This window comes from Azolla caroliniana, unplaced genomic scaffold, assembly GCF_043228905.1.
Source record: "Azolla caroliniana isolate FFs.n. ecotype wild unplaced genomic scaffold, voAzoCaro1.0.p SCAF_12, whole genome shotgun sequence".
NCBI classification, from domain to species: domain Eukaryota; kingdom Viridiplantae; phylum Streptophyta; class Polypodiopsida; order Salviniales; family Salviniaceae; genus Azolla; species Azolla caroliniana.
Window position 1 is genome coordinate 8,687,833 of NW_028230447.1, and position 27,541 is coordinate 8,715,373.

The following is a 27,541-nucleotide window of genomic DNA, read 5'->3' on the forward strand; positions in this document are numbered from 1 at the left end:
GCACATACTCGAGTTGCCTTTCAGATACCAGAGTATCCACTTGACCTTGTTCCAGTGCTCTTTTCCGGGATTGCTCATGAACCGGCTCACCACTCCGACCGCATATCTGATATCCGTCCGGGTACATACCATCACGTACATCAAGCTTCCGACAGCAGAGGCATATGGTATCTTCATCATATCCGTCTTCTCTGCCTTTGCCCTCAGGCTTTGTTTTCTGGATAGCTTGCAGTTTGCCGGAAGTGTCGATCCGACTGGTTTTGACTCCAACATGTTGAATCGTTGAAACACCTTTGCCACGTACTTCCCCTGTGACAACCACAACAACTTCTTCGACCGGTCCCGGATGATGTGCATTCCCAATAACTGTCTTGCCGGACCCAAGTCTTTCATTGAGAAGGTCTGGTTTAGAGCCTTCTTCAGCATCCGAATCTTGCCTTGGTCTCGTCCAATTTTCAACATATCATCCACATATAGGAGAAGTATCAGGAAAGAGCTATTCTTAAAAAGAAGAGGGGGAGATGGATAGGGATTTGAAGAAGAGAAGATTTATGTTTCCTCTCTCATACTCTTAACCCTAAAGGGGGATAATAAAAAATTATGTATCAAAATAAGTCCATTATATGGATGATTTAGTAATAAAAACTCTCTTAATTTAAGTTTTGCTTACATATAGATATAATTTAGTGCTATTCATACGCTCTTACTCATAAGCATAATTAATCATTATTCGATCTTGCATACTTTCTTACTCGAAGATTTGTTTATGCATTAATATAATTAGGTATTATTCAATTTCTCATACTATCTTACTCTTATTTGAGGGAAATATCTCGTCTCAAAACTTAAAGTGCATAAATCATTCAGCCCTAAATCCTTCTGGTCCAGAACCCCGGCGGTTCCGCCTCACGATCTACACTAGCTGGCGGATTTTCATGACAACGCAATGATCGGCATGTGTCTTGTGTTACCCTTGGTCGGTCATGAAGGAGTCGAACTTCCGGTACCATTGCCGGGGAGCTTGCTTCCGTCTGTATAAGGTCTTCTTCAGCCGGCACACCAGGTGCTCCTCCCTTTTCTTCTCAAATCCTTCCAGTTGATGCATGTAGATCTCCTCTTTGAGGTCACCATGGATGAATGTTGTCTTGACGTCCAATTGCTCTACCTCGAGGTCCATGCTTGCCGTTATGCCCAATACCGTCCGGATGGATGTTATCTTTACTATCGAGGCAAAGATCTCATCGAAGTCCAGTCCTTTCTTCAGTTGGAAGCCCTTCACCACAATCCGGGCTTTGTACCTTGGTGGATTTCCGACATCTCCCTATTTCAATTTGTACACCCACTTGTTCCGGAGTGCTCTCTTCCCTTTCGGCAACTCCGTCAGTTCATACATGTGGTTCTCATGCAGGGAATCCATCTCGTCCTGCATGGCACTTAACCACTTGCGGTCGTGGGTGTCTCTCTTTGCTTCTTCGAAGCTTTCCGGCTCCCCCACATCTGTTAGCAACACATGATCTACATCTGGAAATCTCTTGGGGGCTCTTCTCTCTCGGTGAGGATATCTCCATCTGGTTTCTGACTACCAGTTCCTTCGTTTGTTCTGAATCCGAATCCGATTCGGGATCTTGTCCGGTTCTGGTGTCTTCTTCTTCTTCTTCTTCTTCGTTCGGTTCGTCGAGTGTCATTCGGTTGCCGGCCAGCATCCGGTTTTCAACCGGGTAGGTCCTTGTGTCCTCAAATCGGTTTTCATTGGATGATCCGGAGTTCATCATCTTCTTCTCCGACTCCCAGATGACAATGGTCATGTCTTCCATGAAGACTATGTCTTGACTCTGGAACACCTTCTTGTCGACCAGATCCCACACCCGATAACCGAACTCATCATCGCCGTATCCAAGGAATATGCATGGCCTGGACTTCAGATCCAGCTTTGCTCTCTTGTCCTTTGCAACATGCACATATGCGAGACACCCCAACACCTTCAGATGCAGGTAAGACACGTTCTTACCAGTCCATACTCTTTGTGGTGTGTTTCCGTCCAAGGGTATTGAGGGTGACCAATTTATCACGTAAGTCGCCATCGTCAGCGCCTTAGCCCAAAACTTCTTGGGTAACTTGGCATGCGCTAGCATGCTGTGAACTCTCTCCATTATGGTCTGGTTCATCCATTCGGCCAACCCGTTTAGTTCCGGCGTCTTTGGCACGGTAAATTCAAGCCGGATTCCCTTCGACCGGTAGTACTCCTCGAACTGTACCCCGATTCTCCTCCGTTGTCCGCTTGAACCGCCTTTAGCTTCCAACCGGATTCTCTTTCCACTCTCGCGTGGAGTTCCTTGAAGACAGATAGCACCTGATCCTTCTTCTTCAACGGTGAGACCCACAACTTCCGGCTATGGTCATCTATGAATGTCATGAAGTACTGCGATCCGGCATGTGACTTCGTGTCCACTTGACACACATCGGTATGCACCAGCTCCAGTGGTGCATTCTGTCTCATCGGTGGTCTTGACCGGAAGGAGGTTCGGTTTTGCTTGCCAGCTAGGCATTCAGTGCACTTCTCAAGTTGCACGTTCTTCACCGGAATGAGATTATCTTCAGCAAGTCTCTTCATCCCCTTCTGGCTCATATGACACATTCTCTTGTGCCACAACTCACCGGTAGTGTTGGATGCTACGTTCACTTCTTCTCGGCGTATCCAGGCATTCATCAAGTACAATGTGTTGACCTTCCGGGCTCGAGCCACTATTAGGATCCCTTTGCTGAACTTCATGACTCCGTTCCGGATGCTACCCGTGTAGCCTTCATCATCTAGCCGACCGGCTGATATCAGGTTCAGTCGAACCTCCGGAACGTGTCAAACATCCTTCAGCATCAACTTGCATCCGGTTGATGTCGTCAACAACACATCTCCTATGCCGACAATTCGACATGTACCTTCATTCCCCATCCGGACACAACCATGATCTCCGGTTGTGTAGGATGAGAAGCATTTCCGATCCAGTGTCAGGTGGAACGACGCTTTGGAATTGACAACCCATGTTGTCTCGTCGCCGACAAGGTTTAACTCATTCTCCTAAGTAATGAGCATCAATTCTTCTTCATTTGTCTCTATTGTTGACGTTCCTTTCCGATTCGGGCCTCTCCGGTCAAAACTCTTCTTCGAATCGGTAGTGCCGGTTTCTTTCTCTTTCCGGAAATGCCGATAGTTCTTCTGGAAGTGCCCCAGTTTTCCATAGTAGAAGCAAGTAGGCCTCCCCCTTGACTTCGACCTCATCCCCAATTTGTGCCGGTTTTGGGGACTCTGATACCGGCCCCTTCCCCGGTTGTGGTCATCTTCGGTAACCAAGGCCTTCAGATCGGCTCCAGACTCCCGATCCTTCAGGCGAGCTTCTTCATCTAGCAAGCTTGATTTTACCCTTGCTAGGGACAACTGTTTTCCTTCTAGCCTGGTGTTGCCCAACGTGACAACTAACGTCTCCAAGCTATCTAGGATAGAAAAAATAAAAAAATAAAAAAAACTTTAAACATGAACTCATTACATTGTATCGCTTCGTGTTTAAAAACAGAGTTTTCAATGGGAACTCGATACGCCTTATCAAATTCATGTTGAAAAGTCAACTTTTTGATACATGTTGAAAAACAAAGTTTTCAAGACCAACTCGATATATTGTATCGAGTTCGCGTCGAAAATCTGACTTTTTCACATGAATTTGATACAATGTATTGAGTTCATGTTTAAAGGGTTTTTTTGGGGGGTTTAAAAAAAACAATTTTGGTTTTTTTTTATTTATTTTGGGTCCTTTTGTTTTTTTTTTTTAAAGTTGAAATGATGAAAAAACCAGAGTTTTCATCACAAGTCGATACAATGGATCGAATTCATGTTTAAAGTTTTTTGTTTCCATAAAAATAAATAAATAAAAACAAAATAAACAAAAATTGAAAAAATTACTTTAAACATGAACTAGGTACATTGTACTGAATTGTGGTGAAAAATCTGGTTTTTTAATCAAGTCAAGTTCGATTTTTTTATTTTTTATTTTTTTATTTTTTTAAATTCGGGAAAAAAAACTTTGAACATAAATTTGATACATTGTATGGAATTGCGATGAAAACTCTGTTTTTTACATCAACTCAATACAATGTATGGAGTTCATGTTTAGAATTCTTTTTCTTTTTCGACTAAAAGAGGTTTAGGGTTTACATGAACTCGAATTGTACTAAAATATTAGTTTTGTCAAGAGTAAAAGATGCATATCGATGTTGTAAAGAATTATGTTATGCAACAAGATACCTTATGGTGAACATGTGCTTCCTTGATTAACAAAAAACCATTAATAATTGTGTTGATGGTAATTGAACCTTGCAAATGCCATTTACTTCACAAATTTTGTAGGGGAGCTCTCAAAATGAAGAAGAGGAGAGCATTGTGGATACCTTGATAAGTATGTGATATGTTCAAATTGATATATTAATGTTTACATCTAAGTTTGGTAGTTTTGACAGTTTATGAATATCATCTACATTTTAGGAGTTATGGATTTATCAAAATTGTTTATGAATATTGTATACATTTCTTGAGTTGTGAATTTATGGATGTTAATGAGCACTAAATTTATAGATGATGGCATTAAGGATTACAATGTTACCTCTTATACTTAAAACATTTTCAAGTCTAACAATAGATGTAACTTCCACTTCTGAAACCTACATCTTCTCAAGATGGTGAAACCATTAATCTTAACTTGTGTGTTAAGTTAACCATTGTGATTTTCTTTAAGTTAACTACATTTCATATCTGCAAACCATCAACTTTTAAGCATTTATTGAAAAACTATTCAATTTTAAAAATTATCATTTTGAAACTTGTTAAATCTCAAAAAATTAACAAATTTAAAACATGTGGTACTAGTGTATCAAGTTTCTGAAATCGCCTAAAATCGCAAGATTATAAAAGGAATGTATAAGTGGAATGCGCGATCCTTCCACTTGTGAATGCAAACATGTTGTTTCACTTTTGAAGCCATACACAACCAGCTCTATTCCATGTCGTCTTACATCTCCCCCACCTCCAATCAAAGTTTCGGATGGCTCTGAATATGAAGTTGTTGCCATTCTCGACTCCAAGATCATTCGCAACAAATTGTATTATTTAGTTGACTAGTTAGGTTATACACCTAATGATCGAACATGGGAACCTCCCGAGAATCTTGCTAATGCCTCCCGAGAAACTTGGGAAAATTTGTTTGATAAACTTGGGCAATTAGGATTTTCAGACATTCCAAGTCCATAGAATCAGAATGCCAAGAGGCTAAAGATGCAACACTGAGCGAGGATACCGACTAGAGAGGAAACGATCGAAGGGCAAACAAACCTAAAGATAGATCGAGGAGCACAGGATCGAGCATGAGAGGGAAGCAAACGAAGTGAATGAACGAGTCGATTCGGGTGACATGCAATCTAGATAACTAGTCGAATAAGGCTAAAGCTCGACTTTACCTCTACAAATTCGGCTGAATGCCGACAACCTTGTATGTATACTTGTAACTATAGATTAGATTTGTAATCTAGGTTCACGTGGGAGATAACCCCAATTATTTGTATACATAGGAAAGAGTAGCCCTTTTACGGGGGAGTTTGTTGGCATAAAAGGCCAACTCCTTCCACTTTGTATCCTTAGTGTGGACACGTCCTCTAGGTAGGGCTCAAGTATATAAGCTCAAACCTAACCTTGTAAAGAGATACTCAAAGTGTAAGAGTTACAGAGTGAGAGAATAAGAACTTCCATTGAAGCTCTGAAATTGTGTCCATCTTCTGTCTATCTTCTTGTTGTATATTTGTGTTGTTTGTTGTACATCATTTTGAAGGTCCTCATACACATTCTTCCGCATATCTATTCTTATACTTTCATCAAAGGGAAGGGAGAGAGATTGTGAGAGAATTAAGAGAGAGAGAGAGAGAGAGAGAGAGAGAGAGAGAGAGAGAGTGGAAGAGAGAAGTATGATAATAGAGAAGTATATTATATGAAAAGAGTACAAAGATAACTAAGAGGCTTAAGACTGGAGTTGAATTGAATTGTTTTTTAATAGTGACATATGCCTCTATTTATATTATTATCAGGAGTATACCTGAAGTTTCTAGAATGTTCTAGAGTAATATAAAATATACATGAATATTCTATAATGAAATAATAAATGAAAATAACATTTTTTGTACTACAATTGTTATCTTAATGGTATGGCCTCAACTCGTGTAACATAAGGTCACGGGTTTAATTCCTTTTGGGGCCATATCATGACAGATGGTGTGAACAAACTTGTGTTTGTGTTTGGAGGAGTCTATAGCTAACAATCGGCAACCGTTCGGTTTGAACCGAACTGAACTGCGAAACCGCGGCTTAACGGTTAGGTTTAACAGTTATTTTATTTTATTTTTAAAATTTTAAAAACAAATTTTAAAAAAGTTTAAAAACTGTTTTTAAACAATCTTTTCATTTTCATGCCTTATTCTCACATTTTAGGAAAATATTTAAATTTTAAAAAATTTAAATAATGAAATATTTTTAATTTTTAATTTTAAAAATTTGATCTAAGCTGAAAACCGAAACCGCGGTTTTACCGGTTTAATGGCTTAATGGTTTGAGAAAATTGTAATGGTTCGGTTTAACGGTTTGTGGTTCGGTTCGTTTTGGTTCAGGTTTCAAATATTTTAAACGGTTCGGTTTCAAACCGGTTCGGATTGAACCCTCTCGAACCGAACCGAACCGTTGCCAATTGTTATCTATAGCCCAAGTTTGGTAACTATTCAATTATGGACATGTTGACACTACCAATCTTGTGGAGAGACATTGGAAATTTCTCAAGTACACTGCCTTGAGAGGAAGAATATACTAGTCTATTATTGATCTTGTGCATGTCTTAATCGGGGACAATGTCTCTGGCACTTGCATTGGCAGGACCGTGGTAGAATGGTACATGGAACGATAAGAGATATGTGAGAGTGGTAGATTCCAACCCCATGCAAATTGTAAGGATCAAAGGTCAAGACTTAAGGAGGCTGAGAGGATACTAGAAAGATATGTGGTTGATAGCAACTCAGTGCATATTGTGGACGAGGCCCAATATTGGTTTCGAATATTGAGCATAACCATTCCCACTGTATGGTACAATTTCTCACTCCAATGTTCATATTATGATTTCCAAGACTTTGCAAGTAAATGTAAGCATTTGCTCCATTCAGATGATCGTTAAGAGACATATGCCATCACTATGTGGATCATTACCATTTATAGATCATGCAACCCAAATGTGAATGGATGATGTGACAATGGATAGACAACTAGAGTCGACACAAGAAGCAGAAGTGGAGATGAATGTAGAAGTTAACGAAAGGGAAGAAAGAAAGATAGAAGCACATCAACTTCTCGAGCAAGGATGGGGAGCAATGAATAGTGTGGCTCTTGAGCGTTTTTTGCAACTAATGGTAGATTTTCGAAAGGAATTGCTCTTATCTATGGGTGCATCGGTAACAACCAATATGGCGTTGGGAGGTTCAATAAGTCAAAAGCAAATTGGTGCAAAAAGAGGAGCCACGGCAAACATTTCACAAAGAACTTATTGGCAGCTCCCCAAACACGACCAAAATACACACCAGCAGACTACAAAGAGTTGTGCGTCGTGCTAAAAGGCAATTGCCAATATGTGACACTAAGAAGGTTCAGTGTTTGCATTGTGATGGTTTGGCATTGACTTCAAGAGACTCCAATGCAAATTGTTGCAAAAATTGTGGGTGTATCTTGCCATCCTTTGAACAAGAGCCTTGATCTCATAGTTTTTTATTACATTACTTCATGTGATTTTTTATCTATAAAATCGTGCAATTTTGTATTTTTTTTAAAGCTTTTGATATTTTTGAGTAATCTTAGCATATCTTTTAAACAATGATCACTTCAGAAATTTCAATTGGGTACCCGGGTTAGGTGCATGCACCCGGGTTAGGTGTAGGTATTAGGTTAGGTTTAGGTACGTGGGTTAGGTTCATGTACCTGGGTTAGGTTTAGGTACCTAGGTTAGGTTCATGTACCCTGGTTAGGTGTGACAAAGGATTGTCAAAGTCGGGTTAGATGTGACAGAGGCTCGTCAGACCCCGGTTGGGTTTTTGGCGCGCGCTTTTTGTGGATAGAGATTGAACAATGCAAATCGCACGCGCATTCAAAACGTGCCTTGCACTGTTCGTGTCCGCGATTTCCTCACGAGGCCTAATTATGATTTGGTTTCAAACAGAAACGAGCATATACATATAAACATACATATTTACTGTTATTATACATGTATTGTTATACACATAAATTGATATATTCGCATTCGTGGAGGTTACCAAACGAATGCATGTGAATACGCGTACAAATGCATGAACAAATATTCGTTTTAAAAAAAAAGAAAGTTCATAAAGTCCCTACTTTTTAGTTTCTTAGATATATCATATACATACTATATAACAAAGAGGACTTTGACAATAAAAAGGGGATATTTTACTTCACATTAAAAAGGAGACTTAGACTAATAATATTTTTATAATGGATATAAACTTAAAGTTTTTATTTTATTTTTTCATAAAACAATTTAAAAAAAAGTTAATTAATTAATTAATTAATTAAAGGTTCATTGATTCTCCACTTTTTACTCTCGGACAAAATTTGATATTTTTATTTGACATTAAAAATGGGACCTCGCATTAATAATATTTTTATAATAGATGTAAAATTTAAAAGTATTTGTTCTCTTTTTAATCAATAAAAGGTTCATTAATCCCCCTTTTTTACTCTCCCACAAAACAAAATTTGATATTTTTATTTGACATTAAAAAGGGGACCTTACACTATTAGTTTTATAATAGATGTAAAAATATTTGTTTTTTTTAAATAATAAATGAATGGTTCTATAATATTCATGTAGTCATTTTGTACAAATATTACGGATGACGAATACCACAAATATTACGCATGGATCAATCTATGGTTATACATATATGCAGGGTTGCCTTTTGACGGCCGTTTTGAGTGTTTTTGGCAAATTTAACCGTATATGAAGGTTAATTTGAAAATGAAACCATCAATCTTGACGGGCATATATTTTATAAAAACATAAAAATGAAGGTTTAAAATTTGTTAATACCCTCAAATTTTGCTAAGGCCAAAACAATAGTACATATATTAGTAGTTACAAATTACAATTCATAGGTTCTTGGCCATAATCTGCGAATCCAGCAAAGCAAAGCAGCACTTTTCTTTTCACTTTAAACCGAGCCGACGGCAATCTTGATGAATCACTGGCAAGAAGATGCTTTGCACTTTTCTTTCCACTTTAAAGCAGCAATCTTAGAACTCGAAAATGGTACTTTTCCCTGCAAGCCTGAAACGCACGCTATAGCATATAGTTTTATTTAAGAAGGGTAAATGTGTAAACATATGTTATGTGATATGATAAAGGAGAAGAAGTGTCTGGGCATATGCATAATGTGAAAATAAACTTAGGGCTTCTTCTCTTTTCGGCCTATTCCTCTCTTTTGTTAGTTTGTTTCTCTCTTTCTCTTTTTATTGTAATTACCTTACCCTAGTGGTAAGTTGTTAACACTACAAGCACTGTGTTGTGGGTTTGAAACCCAACTTCTTCACCTCTCTAATATATACTGCTTATATATCTCTTAAATCACTAGATGCCACTGTGGAATGTAAGGGTTGAACCCATGACCACTTGGTCTCCATTGGGCATCCTTACCAATTGAGCTACATCCATCTGGGCTCTCTCTCTCTCTCTCTCTCTCTCTCTCTCTCTCTCTCTCTCTCTCTCTCTCTCTTTCAAAGCTCTCTATAAGTTCACTCCGGCCATCGTTTTCTACGTTCTATAGCTCCTTGGAGAGCTCTTTGAGAGAGCTTTCTAAAGAATGTTCATTTACTGAATTCCGTTACCGTGGCGAGAAGTTATGAGCATTTTCATCCGCAGCCATCTTTGCCCCACGGTTCCTCAAACGGAAGGTAGATTTTGAAGCCCTAAATCGAGTGAAAGGTACATTCTCTCTCCTTCCCTCTTTGTCTCTCTTTTCCCGTACGGTTTGTCTGTACAATGGCAAATACTCGTAAAACCGCCGCAAAGTTTGGGGGTATTATTGATAATGAGCCGAGATCACCAACAAATCTCGATTCTAATGCAATGGACAAAATGCTTATGAGTCACTTGATTTCTCTTCAAGAAACCATAAACAAGCAAGGTGAAGAGATTAGGATGTTAATGAAAGAGAATACTAAGCTCCAAAGTGTTGTCATTGAGAATGAAAGTCTTAAACAAGTGGTTGCAAAACTTCAAGAAGAGATTCAAGAATGTAAAAGAGCTTCATTTGAAACAAATGAGCGCCTTAACAAGATTGAGTTAAAGGAAGCATTAAAAGAAGAAAAATTGGATACGATGAGGCGGGATGTAAGTGAGATGAAAAATGTATGTACAACGAAGTCATGGGCCGATGTATGTGGTGGGGATGTGTTATCAAACTCATCTAATATGCATGTGATGCATCAAGAGAAGAATATAGAAAGCATAGATGTCCGAGAATTGAAAGAACGCGAACGACGATCAAAGAACATTGTCGTCCGTGGGATTAAAGAAGAGAGTATGGAAACACCCGCATCCCTTGGAAAGGCCATTGGTGAATTTTTTAGCATGCATTATGGGATGTCAGATGTGAATGTATATGGGGCACACCGAGTTGGGAAACATGGTGTTACTCGCTCCGGAGAAAGGCCTATTGTATGCACAATGACGGATGATACAAAGCGGCGGATCATACTCGAAAATAGTTGGGTATACCTCAAAGGTACACAATGCTTTGTGAGTGAAGATCGTACTATCTCACAACAAAATGCTCGTCGTAAAGCATATGAAGAAAGATTGAAAAACAAGGTTAAGGATGTGCCTAAAGATGGAAATGTAGGCAAATAGGGACACGTGATCTATGAGACTAACCCACGCCTTTTACGACTATGTTTTTGGAATTGCAATGGATACCCATGGAATGCGGGATTTGGCATAGAGGAGTTCACCAATGACTCGGATATCACACTTCTTGTTGAAACATGGGAGCATGATACTCAAAGGATTCAAGGTTTAGGAAACTATAATGTACACTCTTTGATATGGAAGAAAAATCCAAGACAAAGAAGAGGACAAGGAGGGGTGGCATGTTTGATTAAGAAGGAAATAGAGAAATATGTGTCAATCATAAAAAATGATGAAAATAAATGCTACATATGGCTCAAAATAGAAACACCTAATGATTTGCCCACTTTTGTTGTTGGATGTTACATTCCTCATCAAGATTCTAACTTTTATGCTTGTTTGGATAAAGATCAACCGTTTGCCAATCTAGAAGATGATATTGCTTATTTCAAATCCAAAGGGGAAGTTATTGTCTTTGGTGACATGAATGCTCGTACAAGAAGTTTCCAACTTGATTCACAAGAATCTTTTATGCCACATATCTCAAGGATGCAAGAGGATATGCAAATGTATAACCGCTCTTCTAGCGATGAAAAAGATCCGGACCAATTTGGGAAACTACTCCTACAAATGTGCAATAGTACCGGATTGCTTATTGCAAATGGTATTTCCTTATGGCCCAACACTAATGGTTTTACATGTAGAAAATACAACGGAAATAGTGTGATTGATTATGTGCTACTTTCCGAAGGTATTTTGGATCGTATACATAAATTCTCACTTGGTGAATGGACACCGGAATCAGATCATAGGCCTTTATGTATTGATCTCAAATGTATGCATAGGTTTGATTGTGAGAAGGCTATTGAAGATAATAAACAACCGCACTTGAGCATGAACCTTAAGCGAGCACCCATGTATTCCAAGATGGTTGAGGATATGTTACAAATGACAAAGATACAACATGGTGCCACACTAGAATGCAAATGGGAAGCTTTCAAGAAAGTCATTCTCTCATGTACAAACAAATGTTTTTCGACCAACCGCACATCTTGGAAATGCACCAAGAAACTTAGGAAAAAATGGTTTGATAAAGAATGTCGTGAAGCTCGAAAGTGCCTTATGGTTTTGGATGTAGTTAAGGATAAAGAGAATTACCAAAAGCATTTGCATGAGTATAAAAGGCTTATTCAAAGAAAGAGAAGAATATGGGAAGTTACTCAACAATTTATCCAAACGCAAGAGAAAGCACATGCATGTGCTAAATTTTGGGGAAATCTAAAGGGAAAACGTGTTGAGAGTTATGGTGACTTAACTCTTCACGACTTGTCTATGCATTGTAAGAATTTATATGAGTTATCTCTTGCCGGAAAGATGATGTGTTATGGTTCTCTTTCACATATGCCTTCCTTCTTTACAATTGAAGATATATGCATAGGACTTAAGAAATTGGCCTCTCGAAAGGCAAGCGATCTTCAATGTGTAAAGGCTGAAATGCTCAAATGGACAGGAAAGGAAGCACATATATGGATAAGCGATATGTTTAATGATGCATTGCAACATGGTATGCCGTACGATTGGACTACAAATTGGATCAAACCTTTACATAAAGGTGGAGATATAAATAATGTAAACAATTATCGAACCATCATGGTTGGCTCATTAATGGCAAAACTATTTGGATGTATAATGGAATCAAAGATAAGTGTATGGGCTGAAAAAAGTGGTAAGAGAGCTTATGGACAAGCTGGCTTTCGGAAACACCATAGCACCATTGATCACCTTATCACCCTTCGAGTATTAATGGAGGAAAGTCGCCTTAGGGGTAAAGGTTTATATTGTTGCTTTGTAGACTTCAAGAAAGCTTTTGATATGGTACCTCGTGAGCATCTTTGGAGGCGAATGGAAGAACTTGAGGTGCCAAGTGAATATATGCTTGCAATTTCCCGAATTTATGAGAAGGTTATATGTTGTGTGCGCATGAAAGATAAACTTTCAGATTTTTTCAAAAGCACTATTGGTGCTAAGCAAGGATGCCCACTCTCACCAACACTATTTGGTCTATGCATTGATGAATTGGAAGAAATGGTTACCAAGTTTGCAAAGGAAGAATGTGTTGAAGAAGTTGCCATTGGGAATGTTGTGATTATGCTTTTGCTATATGCAGATGACGTAGTGCTTTTTGCAAATACTTTAGGAGATGCACAAAAGCTTATGAAGGCATTGGAAAAATTTTGCATGCATACTAAATTAAGTGTCAATAGCTCTAAAACAAAGATTATGCTTGTGAAGAGCCAAAAAAGAGATAAACCATGCATTATGTACAACAATGAGCCACTTGAATGTGTGGAAAGCTTCAAATATCTTGGCCTTGAAGTTCCTTCAAATCATAGATGGAATGAATGTGCTACACGCCGCTTAGAGGCGGGCAAACGAGCATACTATGCATTTGAGAACACATGCAATCTTGGAGATATTAAGTGTTGGGTCCTCAAGAAATATCTTTTTGACACTTTGGTGACACCAGTTCTTCTCTATGGGGTGGAAGTATGGGGCGGTAGCATCCCTAAGTCTATGTGGAAAGAGTTTGAAAATGTCCAAAAGCATTTTCTTACCAAGTTTCTACAAGTTAAGAAACAAACGCCCTACACCCTCCTCCTCCTTGAGACGGGATCGCTTCCCATTGAGATCATGGCCATGGAAAGGGTTGTTGAATACATGCTTAAGGTTCAAAAAAGTCCCTCACATCGACTTCCTAGAATTGCGTGGGAAGCAAGCAAAAAGATCCAAAAGACGCATAAAAGCAAAATTTTGTGTTCCGGTTGGATGCAAGATATAGAAAAATGGTTTGGTAGATGGGATGCGAGACACTTGCTTCATGATGCATCATTAGATTCCTCTGTAAATGAGGCATTTTTGCAACGCCAATGTATCATGACATGGGACAAATGTGGAGGCTCACGCTTCACACATTATACTACACATGTTGCACCTAACTACAAAACCATATTCTTTGCGGAACGGGGAAATCGTACACATCCATACATGTTAGAGCCCATACCGTTATCTGCCATTCGAACCATTGCTTCCATGCGACTTAGCTCACATGCATTGCGATGTGAAACAGGGCGTTGGGGTACAAGTGATGAGAGTGGTCGGTTATGCACACTTTGCCCTAAACAAGTTCGCGAGTCTGAGTATCACACTTTGATACAATGCTCTGCCTTTGATCATATTCGACCATGCTTTCCACATCTCTTCGATCGAGCCCAATCTTTGCATGAATTCCTCTCACAAACACAATGTGCACTCTCGATTGCAACATTCATTGGTAAAGTTCTTGAACATCGAGAGTCACTACTCACTTTCACACGTATCACGTGAAATGTAATATTTTTGGTCTCATAGGTCATATTTGATCTCCGAAGACGATAATATAATCTATCTATCTATCTATCTCTATCTCTCTCTCTCTCTCTCCCCACTTGCTTCTACTTCTTTCTTGATTTCTCTCCCTTGCTTTGATCAAGTTGTAATTATTTCTTTCTTTTCTCAAGCTCTTTGCTTTGATCAAGTTGTACTTTGTGGAATACATCCACAACTTTGCAACTTTGCATCTCTCTCACACAAGTTATAATTGATCGTTGATGGAATACATCCACAACTTTGCAACTTTGCATCTCTCACACACAAGTTATAATTGATCATTGATGTCAATGCATGTCTTCAATTTTTACATGATGCAAAGGCTTGTAAAATGGAACTCTATAGGTTTGTTGACACTTCTTTACGTTTAAATTGTGAAGGTTGTATATAATATACATGGAGCTTGGCGTATGTTTTGCAAAATGAAGGATTGGCAAGATAGTTTCCCTCATTTGATGAAATTATGGTAAGGTGTCGTGTGAGAGAGGGTTCTCGAAGCAAGATATCATCGAAGAGATGGAAAGAAATCGATTGAATATGTATAGAACATTTACATGATTTAATGCGAGTCTCATTTGAATGGGCCACACATTGAAGAAATAGAATGGGATTGTGTATTATAATATGTATATTGTTTGGTACGAATAATAATAATAATATTGGATGTATTTACTTTTTTGAAGGGCAATTTTTTTTTTTGACAAAACTGGCAAATTTTTTGGAATACCGTTCTCTCATCATCATCATCACATGACAGGCAATGTTAGCCGTCATCAAAAGGCAACACTGCATAATTTTCAATTTAATTTTCTGAATTTTAGTCTGCATATCCACCACGCACAGAGAATAAAGTTCTTGATTTTTCAAGAAATGTTAAAAGGAGATCAAACGAAGAAACTGCTGAATCCGAGAAGATGATGCTGAATCAGGTTCTTTGGCGATCTTCTCGTCTTCTTCTTCACAACAACAACAACAAACATTCTTCTTCACAAATGATGACTATTCAAAAGAGCCTCTTAAATCATCACAGGGGGGGTCGCCATAGCCACATCACACAGAGATCTAGTTTAATCTTACACAGGTGCCGGTATCAGTGGTCATCCTCATCCTCATCATCTTTGGTAGCCTCTGGTTTTGTTCGCCAGTTTCATACTCGTCTGCATTTTGTAGAATTTTACCTGCGAATGCTCTCAGAGAGGCCTGTATTAACCAAGAGTATTACTGCTGCCACCATTTATTTCTTTGCCGATGTCGTTTCCCAGGTATTTTACTTCAATTCTCTATGATTCTTTAGAGATTTATGCCCTTTAATTTGGTTATGTTATCTATAAATATAAGATAAACAAACATTAGTGTTTGTTATATATATTTATATTTATTGTAGATGATTTACATTATTTTGCATAATACTAGGGTTTTTAGCATTATTTTGGGATTTTGTCTATTTCCCCGAATACCTTTGGTCAATTTAATCTCCTTTTCCTTAACTATATGTGCAATTTGACAATATGTATATTATGGTCTATGAGAGACTAAAGCATCTTTACGAATAATGTATAAAGCGGGGTAATTGTATCCCATCATAAATACAATGGATACTCTGTAAATAAATTAAAAGCAAACATTGAGGTGTGTCCTCACTACATACCTCAGATATTCTTAATCAAAAGGTTAAAGGGTGACAATAGTGTGGCCAGTGATTCCTATGATGGGCAAGGATGACCTTATCTTTTTGAGGTAGTGAGGTTATCGATGAGGCCCCAATGGGGCCTGGTTGTATTGGGCTACAGAATGCTGTTTATAGCAAAGATGGTCATCTGGTTCTAGCCCTCCATATCTCCTTGTCTCTATTCCCAGTTGGTGTGATGACAAGTGGATCTATCCAATTACACTATGCGTGCTGTGTGAGGGATGAGTACCCATGTAGCTGGGGAGGACCACAAACCTATCTGATGATGTCTGTAGGAAGCTATTCTTGTCATATTCCATCCTTGTGCCCAAGGAAAAAGGGGCGATCCAATAATTATGTGATTCAGTAATATGCAGGTGAGTTCCAGAAGAGGTTGTCAATTTGTATGCTGTGTCCGCGATGTACAGTTAGTCCATTGTGCATACCAACCAGGTATCTCTGTCTCTTGCTAGCTGCTTCAATAAGTGCAAATCGTGGGTGCCTTTGCTGGATAGAGTTTTCACAATCTCTGCAAAAGGCCGACTGCTTGCTGGAGGACATTAAAGACTAGTGGTGTAGTTTAGAGCTCCAGTCTGATCCATTGTAACCCCATTCGAATGTTCTGGTTGAGACCCCAGTTGTGTAGCCCTTGGTTGACTTACAGCATGACCAGGAGGCAATGGAGCTAAAGAAAGTTGTGATGGTTCTTCATTGATGAGCTTTTGTGGTTGTACTGCTATCCTTCAACAACTTTTCTCTATATCTCTGGAATTTGAGCAAGAAAAGTCCCACACACAGTTGGTCTTAGTATTCTATTACCATGTGTAGTGGGCCAAAGCCTAGCGCAAAGAACGAATATCTCCCTCTTGTTTCATAAAAATCCATTGGATGCTGATCATTGATTGGGATAATGCCTTGATCACTATTTGGGCTGCTCCACTGTTCTATTGATCATGCAAGCAATCATTGAGACTAAAGATCTCTCCAAATCTATCCAGTTATGTGTCCTATGAAGGTGTAGTCCACATATTTCTACTCTGCTGAGAAGATTCAATGTCCTAAGTTCATCAACCAACCACTCTTTAGTTTGTGGTTCTTTGGTCTATGTGCACATTGTTTTCAAGGGTACCAAGGTCGTGTGAATGTTATTGTTCGATATGTGTAGGATTGTGTATATGGTACCTCTTCCTCTCCCAAGAAGAACTTTGGTATTGCTCTTGTTATCTATGCTTGAGTGGTGTGAAGCATAGAATGAACCGTACGTATCATACGTGCATTCGCATTCGAGAATGATTCAATCAAACGTGTATGGTAAATCATCTCGAAGTTGGATTGGATTGACTATGGTCTATATTATATATTGATTCACTCTCAATCCCAATAAGTGGACTCTAATCCATTGTGAACCACCAACATAAGTATGGTTGCAATATTTGCATTGTATCACATGCATACCTTTGGGATGCTTCTTAAGAATCAAGACATCTCTATTCTCCTCACTTTAGAACTTTACAAAAAATGAGTATGAACTATAGAGATTGAATCAAAATATGTCATTATAAATTATAAACAAACGTTCAAAAACTTATAAAACGTATATTTGAGAATATGAAGAAAATATGACGTAGGCAGTAGTAGCATAACAACTTACCACTAGGGTGAGCTAATTTCTAATAATAACAAAAGTAAAAAAAAGTAAAAAGTAATATGACACTAACATAAAATTTTGTTATGACATGACACTAACAAGAGAGAGATGAGAAAATTGGGAATTGGACCCAGGACATAGACAGCAATGGCATGACAACTTACCACTAGGGTGAGCTAAATTGCAATGATAATCAATAAAAAAAAGAAAAAAAAGGAGCACGCATTTTTCCCTTTTCAAACGTGTTCGTTTTCAAACGTTTGAATGCTTGCACGAACACGTATATTACGTTCTATGGTGTGAAGCACCATTGCTTTAGTTTAATCTAGGTTTACTTACAAATCTTTGTTTGTACCAAATTGCTTTAAATCGTTTAGATGTCTTTGTGGTCCCTCCTGAGAGTTGGAGATGAACCCAATGTCATTAGCATACAATAGTACTATTGGTACGCGCAATCTTTGGCAATCTTTCATCTGATCCACCCGATTTTTCTATATTATTTGGTGTCTAATCTATATAAAGATTGAAGAGAGTGGGTGATAGTGGACATCCTTATTTTACTTCAATCGTGCTCCATGACCTCCAACAACCCAATAGGAGTGCATACTTTTCCTAAGACTTATTCATTTAGTGCATAGGTATGCTTAATGGTTGTCATGCGTGGATCTCTAACTGATGAGTTGCACTTCATTACATGTGAGTACCACAATACTTCTCACTATTCTATTGCTGTTTACTAAATGCTTCGAACATCTTATGTGTAATTCTTTAGGTGGCATGCTTCACATCTAGTTGTTGAGGTTCACTGTCTAGAATAATGCTTCTACCATCATAGGGTTGTGGCCAATTCAATTAATGTGTATCATGCAGTGGAGAATTTGCTACAGATCATCCATGACAACACCATGACAAGTGAGCAGTCTATTTGTATCTTTGTCTGGATGTGGAGGCATGGGGAGGTGTGAAGTCCATATGGCTACACCATACATGAGGGCAGGGATGAAGATGTTGTGGAATGGTCATACTTTGGTATGACATTCCTGAAAATGTTCCTAGTGGCATTGTTGTTCTAGCAATGCCAGAGCTGAATATCCTTGAGTGAATCAACTTTGAGATCTTGGACCATTGAGATGCGCACCAATGGTAATTGTAAATGTAACTATTTACTACGTAGGAATCCACTATTTCAAATTGCCCCTCTTGCTATGGTAAATACAGCTTGTCGGCGAGGCAGCATGAATATGTGAAAGTTCAGGGTCTTGGTCTTTCCCATGCTCATGTTAAGGCCTTGTTGTCTGCAAAACCATCTAGGGCATTGAATAATGATGCCATATACCTGTATGAGATTTAGAGATCAAGACAGTAAAGAAGAATGTAGATGGCTGTAATTAAATGTCAATTCCCTGCTATCTCCACGTGTGATGTGGTCTGCGACCTTGTAAATGTAGAGTTTGAGAAGGGTAAGGGAGAGTCGCCTTTCTTCATATTGATGATGCTGTTGCTCAGGGGTGGCACATGTTGACTTGGGAATGTCAGTGCTTGCACATTCAGTTACCTTGCATACCTTATCGACTCTTCTTTGATTGTAGTGTGTACGAGTTGGAATTCTTCTTGTTGTAGTTGTTTCCTAGCTACTTCCACCCGTCGATGCTCTTTTGCTTTGATTTCTATTTTTATTACTTTTTTGAGAAGGGATAATGTCCAAGGGAGAGAAAGAGTGTAAGAATAATCTCCAACTATAGTTTTTAGTTATTTAGTTGTGTATACCATTATATTTAAAAATATTGAGACTGTAACTAAAATTGGTTTGAATTTTATGATTGAAATTCCATAACATCCTAATATCCAAATGGGTTTATTTTTGTTTAGGATCTCTGAGCACTAACCCAAAATGTGATTGTAAATTTCTCACTAAATGTTGCAGAGACTTGGTATGTGGAGTTCAGATGACCCTGAGGAAGTTCAATGGGATCCTAGAAGGACAATACGTATGTTTGCTGTGGGCATGTTCATGTCAGGGCCCATGTTGCATTTATGGTTCAATTTCCTGTTAAGGTACTTCCCGAGGCGAGATTTGATAACAACAATAAAAAAGATAGCGATGTCACAACTTATCTATGGCCCGACTTTCACAGTGTCTTTCTTTTCACTTAATGCTTTTGTTCAAGGTATCTTGGCTAACTTTGCTGATGCACAATACATTTAGAGTTGTTTAATTAACTTGGTGTCAATGGCATATATTCCTCTGGCTTTCTTACAAGGCACAAGGTAATAGCCCAAAAATTTCCAACAATGCTGGATAGCGTGTTTCTTTTATCCAGACTTGTAACAGAACTAGTGTTCAAACTGAAAGAAATTTGTGAATGATGATCCCGTTTGTGACAGTATATATGTTTTTCCTTGCATATTCAAGTGTAGGTGAGTCAATGGACTTATTCCTTGCTTATTAACTACAGGTGAGTCGACAGACGATATCATATCACGGCTAAAGCGAGACTTTCCTAGAACAATTAAAAGTGGTCTTATGTATTGGCCAGCATGTGATTTTATAACCCATCGCTATGTGCCAGTTCATCTTCAGGTAATTTAGTTCATATAGCAAGGAATAGAGTTGTATTATTTTAGTTGTTATTTGCTTTAAAAAAACCGTTCCATTATGCATCCAGGCGTTGGCAAGCAATGCATTCTCCTTTGTGTGGACAATCTATTTTACATACATGGCGTGCTTGAAGAAGGTTGAGTTAGAATGCAGTGGATGAAAAGGAGTTCTCATTTGTATCCAAAGGAATGTTTGGAGGAAAGATTTAACTTCTCTCATACTATAAAGGGAAAAAAAATCATATTAAACAAGAAGCTATAACAATCATCAAACATATACATAAATAACAACAAACACCAAGACATATACAACAATAACAAACTCACCAAGGAATCAATAACAAAGAAAGATAAATGGCAAAAGTGATTTTTCTATTGAGGGAATAATATTGGAGGTTCCATTTATTGTCAGATTTATTTGTGCCTAATTGGCATGTGGTATTTACAATAAGATGTGCCACCTATAATATTTTGGTATACCCAAAACCAATTTATAGTTTATTCTTTACAAAAGAATAAAAAAATGTCAAATAATACTGAAGAAATCAATTTTACAATTGGTTTTTGGTGTGTAAAGGTTTAATCTCAACATATTTTATGAGGGATTATCTTTTTATGAAAATGGAACCTGGGCCTCCTTGCATTATGCATAACTTGAATAGTATCCTGGTCCCTTAAGGTGTAGAAGTGAGCACATGAACAATTGAGCAAAGTATTCAAATGGTCACATGTGTGAATAAAAGATTCAGGAAATCAACGAAAAGCAAAAATGTAGAGATGTTTGCTCATCACAAGATATATTAATGGGAGAAACTGGAACAAAAGTGCAAAAATATAAAAATGTCTGTTCATTACAAGATATATTAATGGGAGAAAATGGAGCGAAAGTTTAAAACAGGTTAACAACATATTTTATGGTAAATGGAAATATTCATAAACAGAATTAGTTGCATCACAAGCATATACACTCATGCATGTTATGTGTTAAAAGGGAGGAAATGGGGCAAACATATAAAATATATTTGCAAAACATGATGAAGGGAAACAAATGGCCTTTTTTGTTAACAGAATAAGTTTGTTTCACAGACTTTTTATGCTCACGCATATTATGCTAAACAAGGGCCATGAATGTTTGTGTTTTCACTGGAAATTGGACTTGAATTTGTAGGATGGCATTTATTCAGAAATTTGGTTCTGCTTTGTACTTGGGAAATGTTTCAATATTCTTACACATGAACTGCACACATATTTCGTCTCAAATTTCAATTTAATTTTGTAAACTAATTGTTTATTTCAAGTTCCATTCCACTTATTTCATAGGCTTAACTATTTGAACTCCTTTCATTGTTTGAAAGCCAATGAATTGTTTTGCTTTGTGTAGCAATTTCTCATTAACAATGAATCATGATTTGATTATTTGAATAGGATAAATTATCTTATTGGAAAAGCTGCATATTTATTATGTTGACATCATTATCGCAATTTCTGTGTTAGTCCATGTAGCATCCATATCCTTATCTTTAGCCTATGTAAGTCTCAAAGTTAACCTAAAGACATTGCAATGAGGATCTTTCCAGAATATATTATACAAAGAAAAGGCCTCTCTCTCTCTCTCTCTCTCTCTAATGCACAAACGTTATGTGACACGATGCCTAACACCATATTAAAAAATAGCATATTAATGGAAGCTCCTTGTTTACACCTCCACAACCTAGATGCTAGGCTTCTTTTTTACAATCTACTTCATGCTATAAAAATGGCAAAACTTCAAAAGCTAGGTTTTCCATGGTAGGGAATGTCATGGGTCTACAAATCTCGGAACATAGCTTGTTCTTCATCCGTCAACATTGACGTGTCTCCCTTTGCAGGAGCAACTGAGTTACTATCAAAGTTGGAAGTGTCATTTGGAGAAACCTACATCGAAAACATTTCAGGAATAAAATGATATAAAAAAAACAATTTAAAGCTTTTAGATGCATGGAAATTGTTCTTTAGAAGTGTCAAAAAGAAAACCAATTGGAAGCGTGATATCATGTATGAAATATTACCAGTGGTTTGGGTTGCAAGGGAGCTCTTTCTCTTTTGTACAAAATATCATCCCATCTAATACCAGAAAACCAAGGATGACTCTTTATTTCGTTCACTCCATCTTTTAGGCAACCAATCCTGTGTCACAATTGACAAAAAGATATACATATATATATATATATGAAAAAAATCAAGACGAGTTCAGCACATTGGCAAGCAATATATATTAGAGAAATGTTTATATAATTCTTTCCATGATCAGGAAGAAAAATATAAACCTTTTTCTATATCAGTTCCACATATTGGGCATAAATATTTATTTCCACCCTACTACTAAAAAATAACATATTCATGTAGTGAAAAATATGCACATACCTCTTTGTCAAGTCTGCAGTCAAAAGCTTCCGGATAAGATCTTTGGCACTGTAAATTTAATATATTGTTTGTTTTATTACTCATAAATCCTATCGAGATTTTTTTGTAGCATTTTCATGTGACTTCACGCGAAATTTTTATATAAGGTTTTTTGGATGGAAATTTTCATTCAACGTATGATCTTATATAAGAATACAAAAAAACATGTCTCACAAGTTAATAACTTTCACAATATGCAAAATTTTGGGGATTTCTTTTGTATTTACAAATCTAATACTCGCACAAGAAAAATAAATGCTTGAAGAATATTTTACTTCTTTGAGAAATGGCTTGGAAAAAGCAATTTGCCATCCAGTATCTTCTGATAAGTTCCATTAACATCTATTAAAACAAAAAACAAGATGATGAAGTGTTGTTGATAGGTTTTTAAGTTGCCCCTATGAAAATAAGAAAAATTTATCATCGATCAAAAAGTGTATAGCCTCACCTTCATCGTAGAAGGGAGGGTATCCAGCTAACATTTCATAAACAAGCACCCCAAACGTCCACCTGGACGATCTATTAAAAGATCAACATCAGATATGGCTGTGGAGAAAGCCGTTTTACCAAGTAAATGCATTTTCATTTTGAGAATAGCACAGACACATTAAAGGCAGGATATGATAAAAGATACACAGGAAATTTAATTATTGTCCTGAGCAATTGAAAAAACATGGCATATGGAATCAATGTGAAACATTTTCATTTATTCTATGTGAGGTCCTGAATCCTCCTGATAATTGACTATTGATGTTCAAAGATTAGTTTCCTTACTAAATCAGCAATCCACTTGTAGGTATAATGTAGTTCCAAGATGATGATAATATTAAAGAACAATGGACATTGTAGTTCTCATTATGATTATCGATAAGACAAAAATGACCACCTTCCATAAGCAAAGAAGATATTTATTTTTTATGTCAATATAAGTGAAAACATACACACATCTATACTATCTACCATTAATAAAATCAACATCTCACCAGTCTACAGGTTTCCCATGACCTTTATTAAGAAGTATTTCTGGTGCCAGATAATCTGGCGTTCCTGACAAGTTTACAAAAGATAATGGCATCATATTCAGTAACCAAAAGCTAAGAAAATCTGTCAAATACATGGCACTTTGTATTTGGAGAAAACAAACAGTTGAAACTCATAATATTTTAATCTAGCTCAAAGGAAAGTTTCTCAAAGGCTGTTCAAGATTATTTATATGAATGTTCCTGTTTTAGAGTTCTGAAAAACCATTTGAAGTGCACATACCACACAAGGTAAACGTTCTATGATCTATTTTCTTGGCAAATCCAAAGTCAGCAATCTTTATGTTTCCTTTATCATCCAGTAAAAGATTTTCTGGCTGTGTATGTATTGGAAACATTTAACAATAAAATAACAATAATAATAATAACTATAGAAATAAGATTATATCCAAGATAACTAAGCAATGATCTTTGCACACAACTCCAAACAAGAGATTGATAAAATTGTTTGTTGTGTTTCAACATCCACAAAATCTAACCTTAAGGTCCCTATAGATAATGTTCAAGTTATGGATGTACTCGAATGCAAGGAGTACTTGTGCGGCATAAAATCGCTGCAAATTCCAATGTATGTGATCAAATTAGTCTCATATATCATAATCTGGCTCCTGCGAATGTTAACAACCTATCTATCTCTAGATTTTTAGCTAGTCCCAGCTATTCTCAAAATTGCAGTACATTTGCATATATAAAAAGGAAAAAACATACCAAAATATCCCTAAATTTTTTGTTGTCAGTAGTGTACTATTATATTGCTGTATTAAAAAGGAGTACCCTGAAGCATTTTTTAGGGTTTCTTTTTCTTCCTTTGTTTTACATATAAATAAGGAAGGCTACAGAACACCTAATGACACAATCAAAGAAGAGAAAACTTACAGAGGTACTTTCGTCAAACTTTCCCTTCCCTCTCAAGTATCCAAAGAAGTCGCCCCTGGCAAAAATAAATAATGAAATTATAAGGGTCATTCAAAAAATGTCCACCACAGGATTTTTCATCAACATTAATAAGTTCCAAAGTTGTACACATACCCACAAACATACTCCATAACAAGATGCACACATCTAGGGTCTTGGCAACAACCATGAAGGTTCACAATGAATGGAAAATCGATCTTCTGTAGACTATCTTTTTCAGCTTTTACATGTTCTAACTGCGTAATATTTAGTGTTTCAACAAATAACACATGTTATAAATCCAAGCAGAGAGTACCTACTTGATTCAAAACAAATTAAAGTGAATTCAAAAGAAATAGTGATGTTGAAGGCAATAAAGGCAATACAATCAAGAAATTACCCCACTTTTACATACAAGGGAAAACCGATATAAGTGGTGCAAAGTTTCATATATCTTTGTATTAAAGAGTCTGGGATTGGAGCATCACCTGAGATTGGAGCTCTCAGGTGATGCTTGAAATATATGCTCATTGAGGATAGATTAATAGAGGTCCCAGGGATGAAGTGGCAAGATGCTAAAATGTCAAATTTGGAAAATTACATTGCAAATATTAATCCTCAACGTTGGTCCCAATACAAGGTAAAAATGTCATAATGTATCCAATCACATCTCATTATCCGCATCAGCCTTGGCTCTCAAAGGGCCTTAACACTTCTTCAAACTCACTCACACATGTTAGGCGTTGAGTTAGCATCATGCCACCATCACTCAAATATGAAGATATGCATGGTATGCAACAAAAACCTAGAGGACAATGAATATAACTTAATTCTAGCATGTTCAGTCTATACGTAATTTGCAAGAAATATGATAACTTGTTAGATGGGCATGATAATTTAAGTTTTGTACTCAAGTCTCCCCCGAGAAGAGTGAGCACATATGTGTATACATTTATTTTCACTGCAGAGTAATAACCCCCTTCTTAGGTTGGAGTCACATACAAGACGATATGTTTATTTGGTCCCATAGGTCAAATTAGCCTCCTTGGGAACAACAAAAAATCTATTCAATTCTTAACTTAAAGCACCTATAGTATTTCGAAAAGATTATCAAGGACAGATGAACAATTCAAAAACAATAAAGAGCAAAAATTTTGTATCTGTAATAGACCAGAAATCCATATATACAAAGCAAAAAAGTTCTTTACCTGCTTTGATTTGATGATAGCAGATTTGGAAAGAGATTTTGCTACACAAACATGATTCGTTTTGATGTGTGTCGCCACATAAACCCTCCCAAAACTTCCTGCTCCTACGATTTTGCCAAGTTCAAAATCTTGGATCTTACAGTCATCAAACCAAACCTAATATGACAAATAAGAAATGTAGAAAAGCAAAAAACGATTCAAAAGTATTTAGATTTTCTTTTTTCTTTCGAAGATGATTCAGATTAACAATAATTATAATTAAGAATTTGTTTTACCTTAGGAGCAGACGGTGGCGGTGGCGGTGGAGGTGGTGGTGGTGAAGGGGATGCTACCCCAACAATCTTTCTGGTGATCATTCGCATGAGATTCGCCATGATTGAAGCAAAATATGGCAACAGATGATCACGTGACGTAATAAGAATGATCACGTGACGTAATAAGAACTCTCCACCCTCTCACGAGACTTCGCAAGAGATTTTGACTAAGAATTGAAATGATGCATCTTATTTGAAAGTTCCTACAAGAATACAGATTATATACGCATTTGTATAAATCAGCTTAACCACCAAAAGGCATTCATATCAAGGAACAAGTTGGTAACTGAGGGAGGCAATGGTAATTTCCATGTCCCTATACAATCCCAAGAGATGGCAATTTTCCTCCCATTTTCCATATACACAAACACATATACCACGTGCATTTACAGTTTGATACACACACACACAAATGCAGATATATATATATATATATATATATAACACATATACCACGTGCATTTACAGTTTGTATGCACACACACACACACACAAATGCAGATATATATATATACAGTTCCTTCTAGCATGTGAATATATCAATAAATTAATCAAGACTTCTATTTGTAGGGAAAATCCTGAGCACACACAAATATTAGGGTTTTTTTGAAAAAAAAAAAAACAGGTGTGCATGTTAGTGTTAACTATGTCTAAAAATTCAGGTTTATAATGTCTGTAAACAGAGAGAGAGGCTTACCATGGATTGTGAACAGAAGATTATGCAGAAACAGTACACGAAGAAGGAGGCGTGAGACACAGAGGGGGGTGGGGAGAGAGAGGGAATGATATGAAGCGATGCGAGCGAGATAAGAAAATGTGAAGAAGAAGAAGAAGAAGAAGAAGAAGAAGAAGATGATGATGAAGATGGAAAAACAGAGAGTCATTTTTTGGGTCTTTCTTTGTTTTATTTTGTGTGTGTGTGTGTGTGTGTGTGTGTGTGTGTATGCAGTTAAAAGGTGTTTGTTGGTGTTTGATGATGTTGTGTGTTTTTATTTGGTGGGGTGTGTGTCCATTTGCCTTGTGCTTTCTTTCTAAAATTCTATCTCTGTTTTTTTCGGGTTTGTATTTATAGAGAGTTGAGTTGAGAGTGTTGGCGCGAGAGAGTTAGAAGAATGCGGTTGGTGGTGGTGGTGTCATCACGAGTGACCACCACGAATTGCCACTTGCCAATATATGACCAGCACTCCACCAACGAAAGAGTTTTTGCTTACATATGTGCTCCGGCTAAAGAAATCTGCCCACATTTGTTACTCCCCTTCAAACTTTCGTGGATATGCTTCGACTCCGTGCCAACCATAAAAGTAAGATAATACAGAA

General features: G+C 37.2%; 2 protein-coding genes across 2 annotated transcripts; one reads left to right on the forward strand and one right to left on the reverse strand.

Annotated features, from left to right (window-relative positions):
• The first annotated feature begins 7,323 nt into the window (after positions 1-7,323).
• Positions 7,324-20,737, forward strand: LOC147857035 (uncharacterized). The gene is made up of 5 exons (XM_087328606.1): positions 7,324-7,521; positions 15,233-15,673; positions 19,653-19,896; positions 20,185-20,309; positions 20,395-20,737. The coding sequence occupies exons 1-5, from the start codon at positions 7,324-7,326 to the stop codon at positions 20,485-20,487; spliced, it is 1,101 nt and encodes a 366-aa protein (XP_087184732.1). The 3' UTR covers positions 20,488-20,737.
• Positions 20,738-21,876: 1,139 nt separating this feature from the next.
• On the reverse strand, positions 21,877-27,029 carry LOC147857036 (uncharacterized). The gene is made up of 13 exons (XM_087328930.1): positions 26,922-27,029; positions 26,186-26,427; positions 25,911-26,066; positions 24,838-24,959; positions 24,685-24,739; positions 24,288-24,362; positions 24,032-24,125; positions 23,752-23,815; positions 23,217-23,278; positions 23,044-23,110; positions 22,730-22,777; positions 22,375-22,492; positions 21,877-22,240 (listed from the first exon to the last, which is right to left on the reverse strand). Exons 2-13 carry the CDS (start codon positions 26,282-26,284, stop codon positions 22,133-22,135), a joined length of 1,068 nt encoding a protein of 355 aa, XP_087185056.1. The 5' UTR covers positions 26,285-26,427; positions 26,922-27,029; the 3' UTR covers positions 21,877-22,132.
• Between the last annotated feature and the right edge of the window lie 512 nt (positions 27,030-27,541).

Excerpts from the sequence above, each read along its gene's own strand:
- LOC147857035 (XM_087328606.1), top strand. The coding sequence starts at position 7,324 with ATGGATAGACAACTAGAGTCGACACAAGAAGCAGAAGTGGAGATGAAT. Across the intron at positions 19,897-20,184 it reads ACTTAATGCTTTTGTTCAAG|GTGAGTCGACAGACGATATC; the intron begins GTATCTTGGCTA and ends TATTAACTACAG. Across the intron at positions 20,310-20,394 it reads ATGTGCCAGTTCATCTTCAG|GCGTTGGCAAGCAATGCATT; the intron begins GTAATTTAGTTC and ends TTATGCATCCAG.
- LOC147857036 (XM_087328930.1), bottom strand. The coding sequence starts at position 26,284 with ATGGCGAATCTCATGCGAATGATCACCAGAAAGATTGTTGGGGTAGCA. Across the intron at positions 24,960-25,910 it reads CTATCATCAAATCAAAGCAG|TTAGAACATGTAAAAGCTGA; the intron begins GTAAAGAACTTT and ends AATATTACGCAG. Across the intron at positions 22,493-22,729 it reads ACTGCAGACTTGACAAAGAG|GATTGGTTGCCTAAAAGATG; the intron begins GTATGTGCATAT and ends ATTGTGACACAG.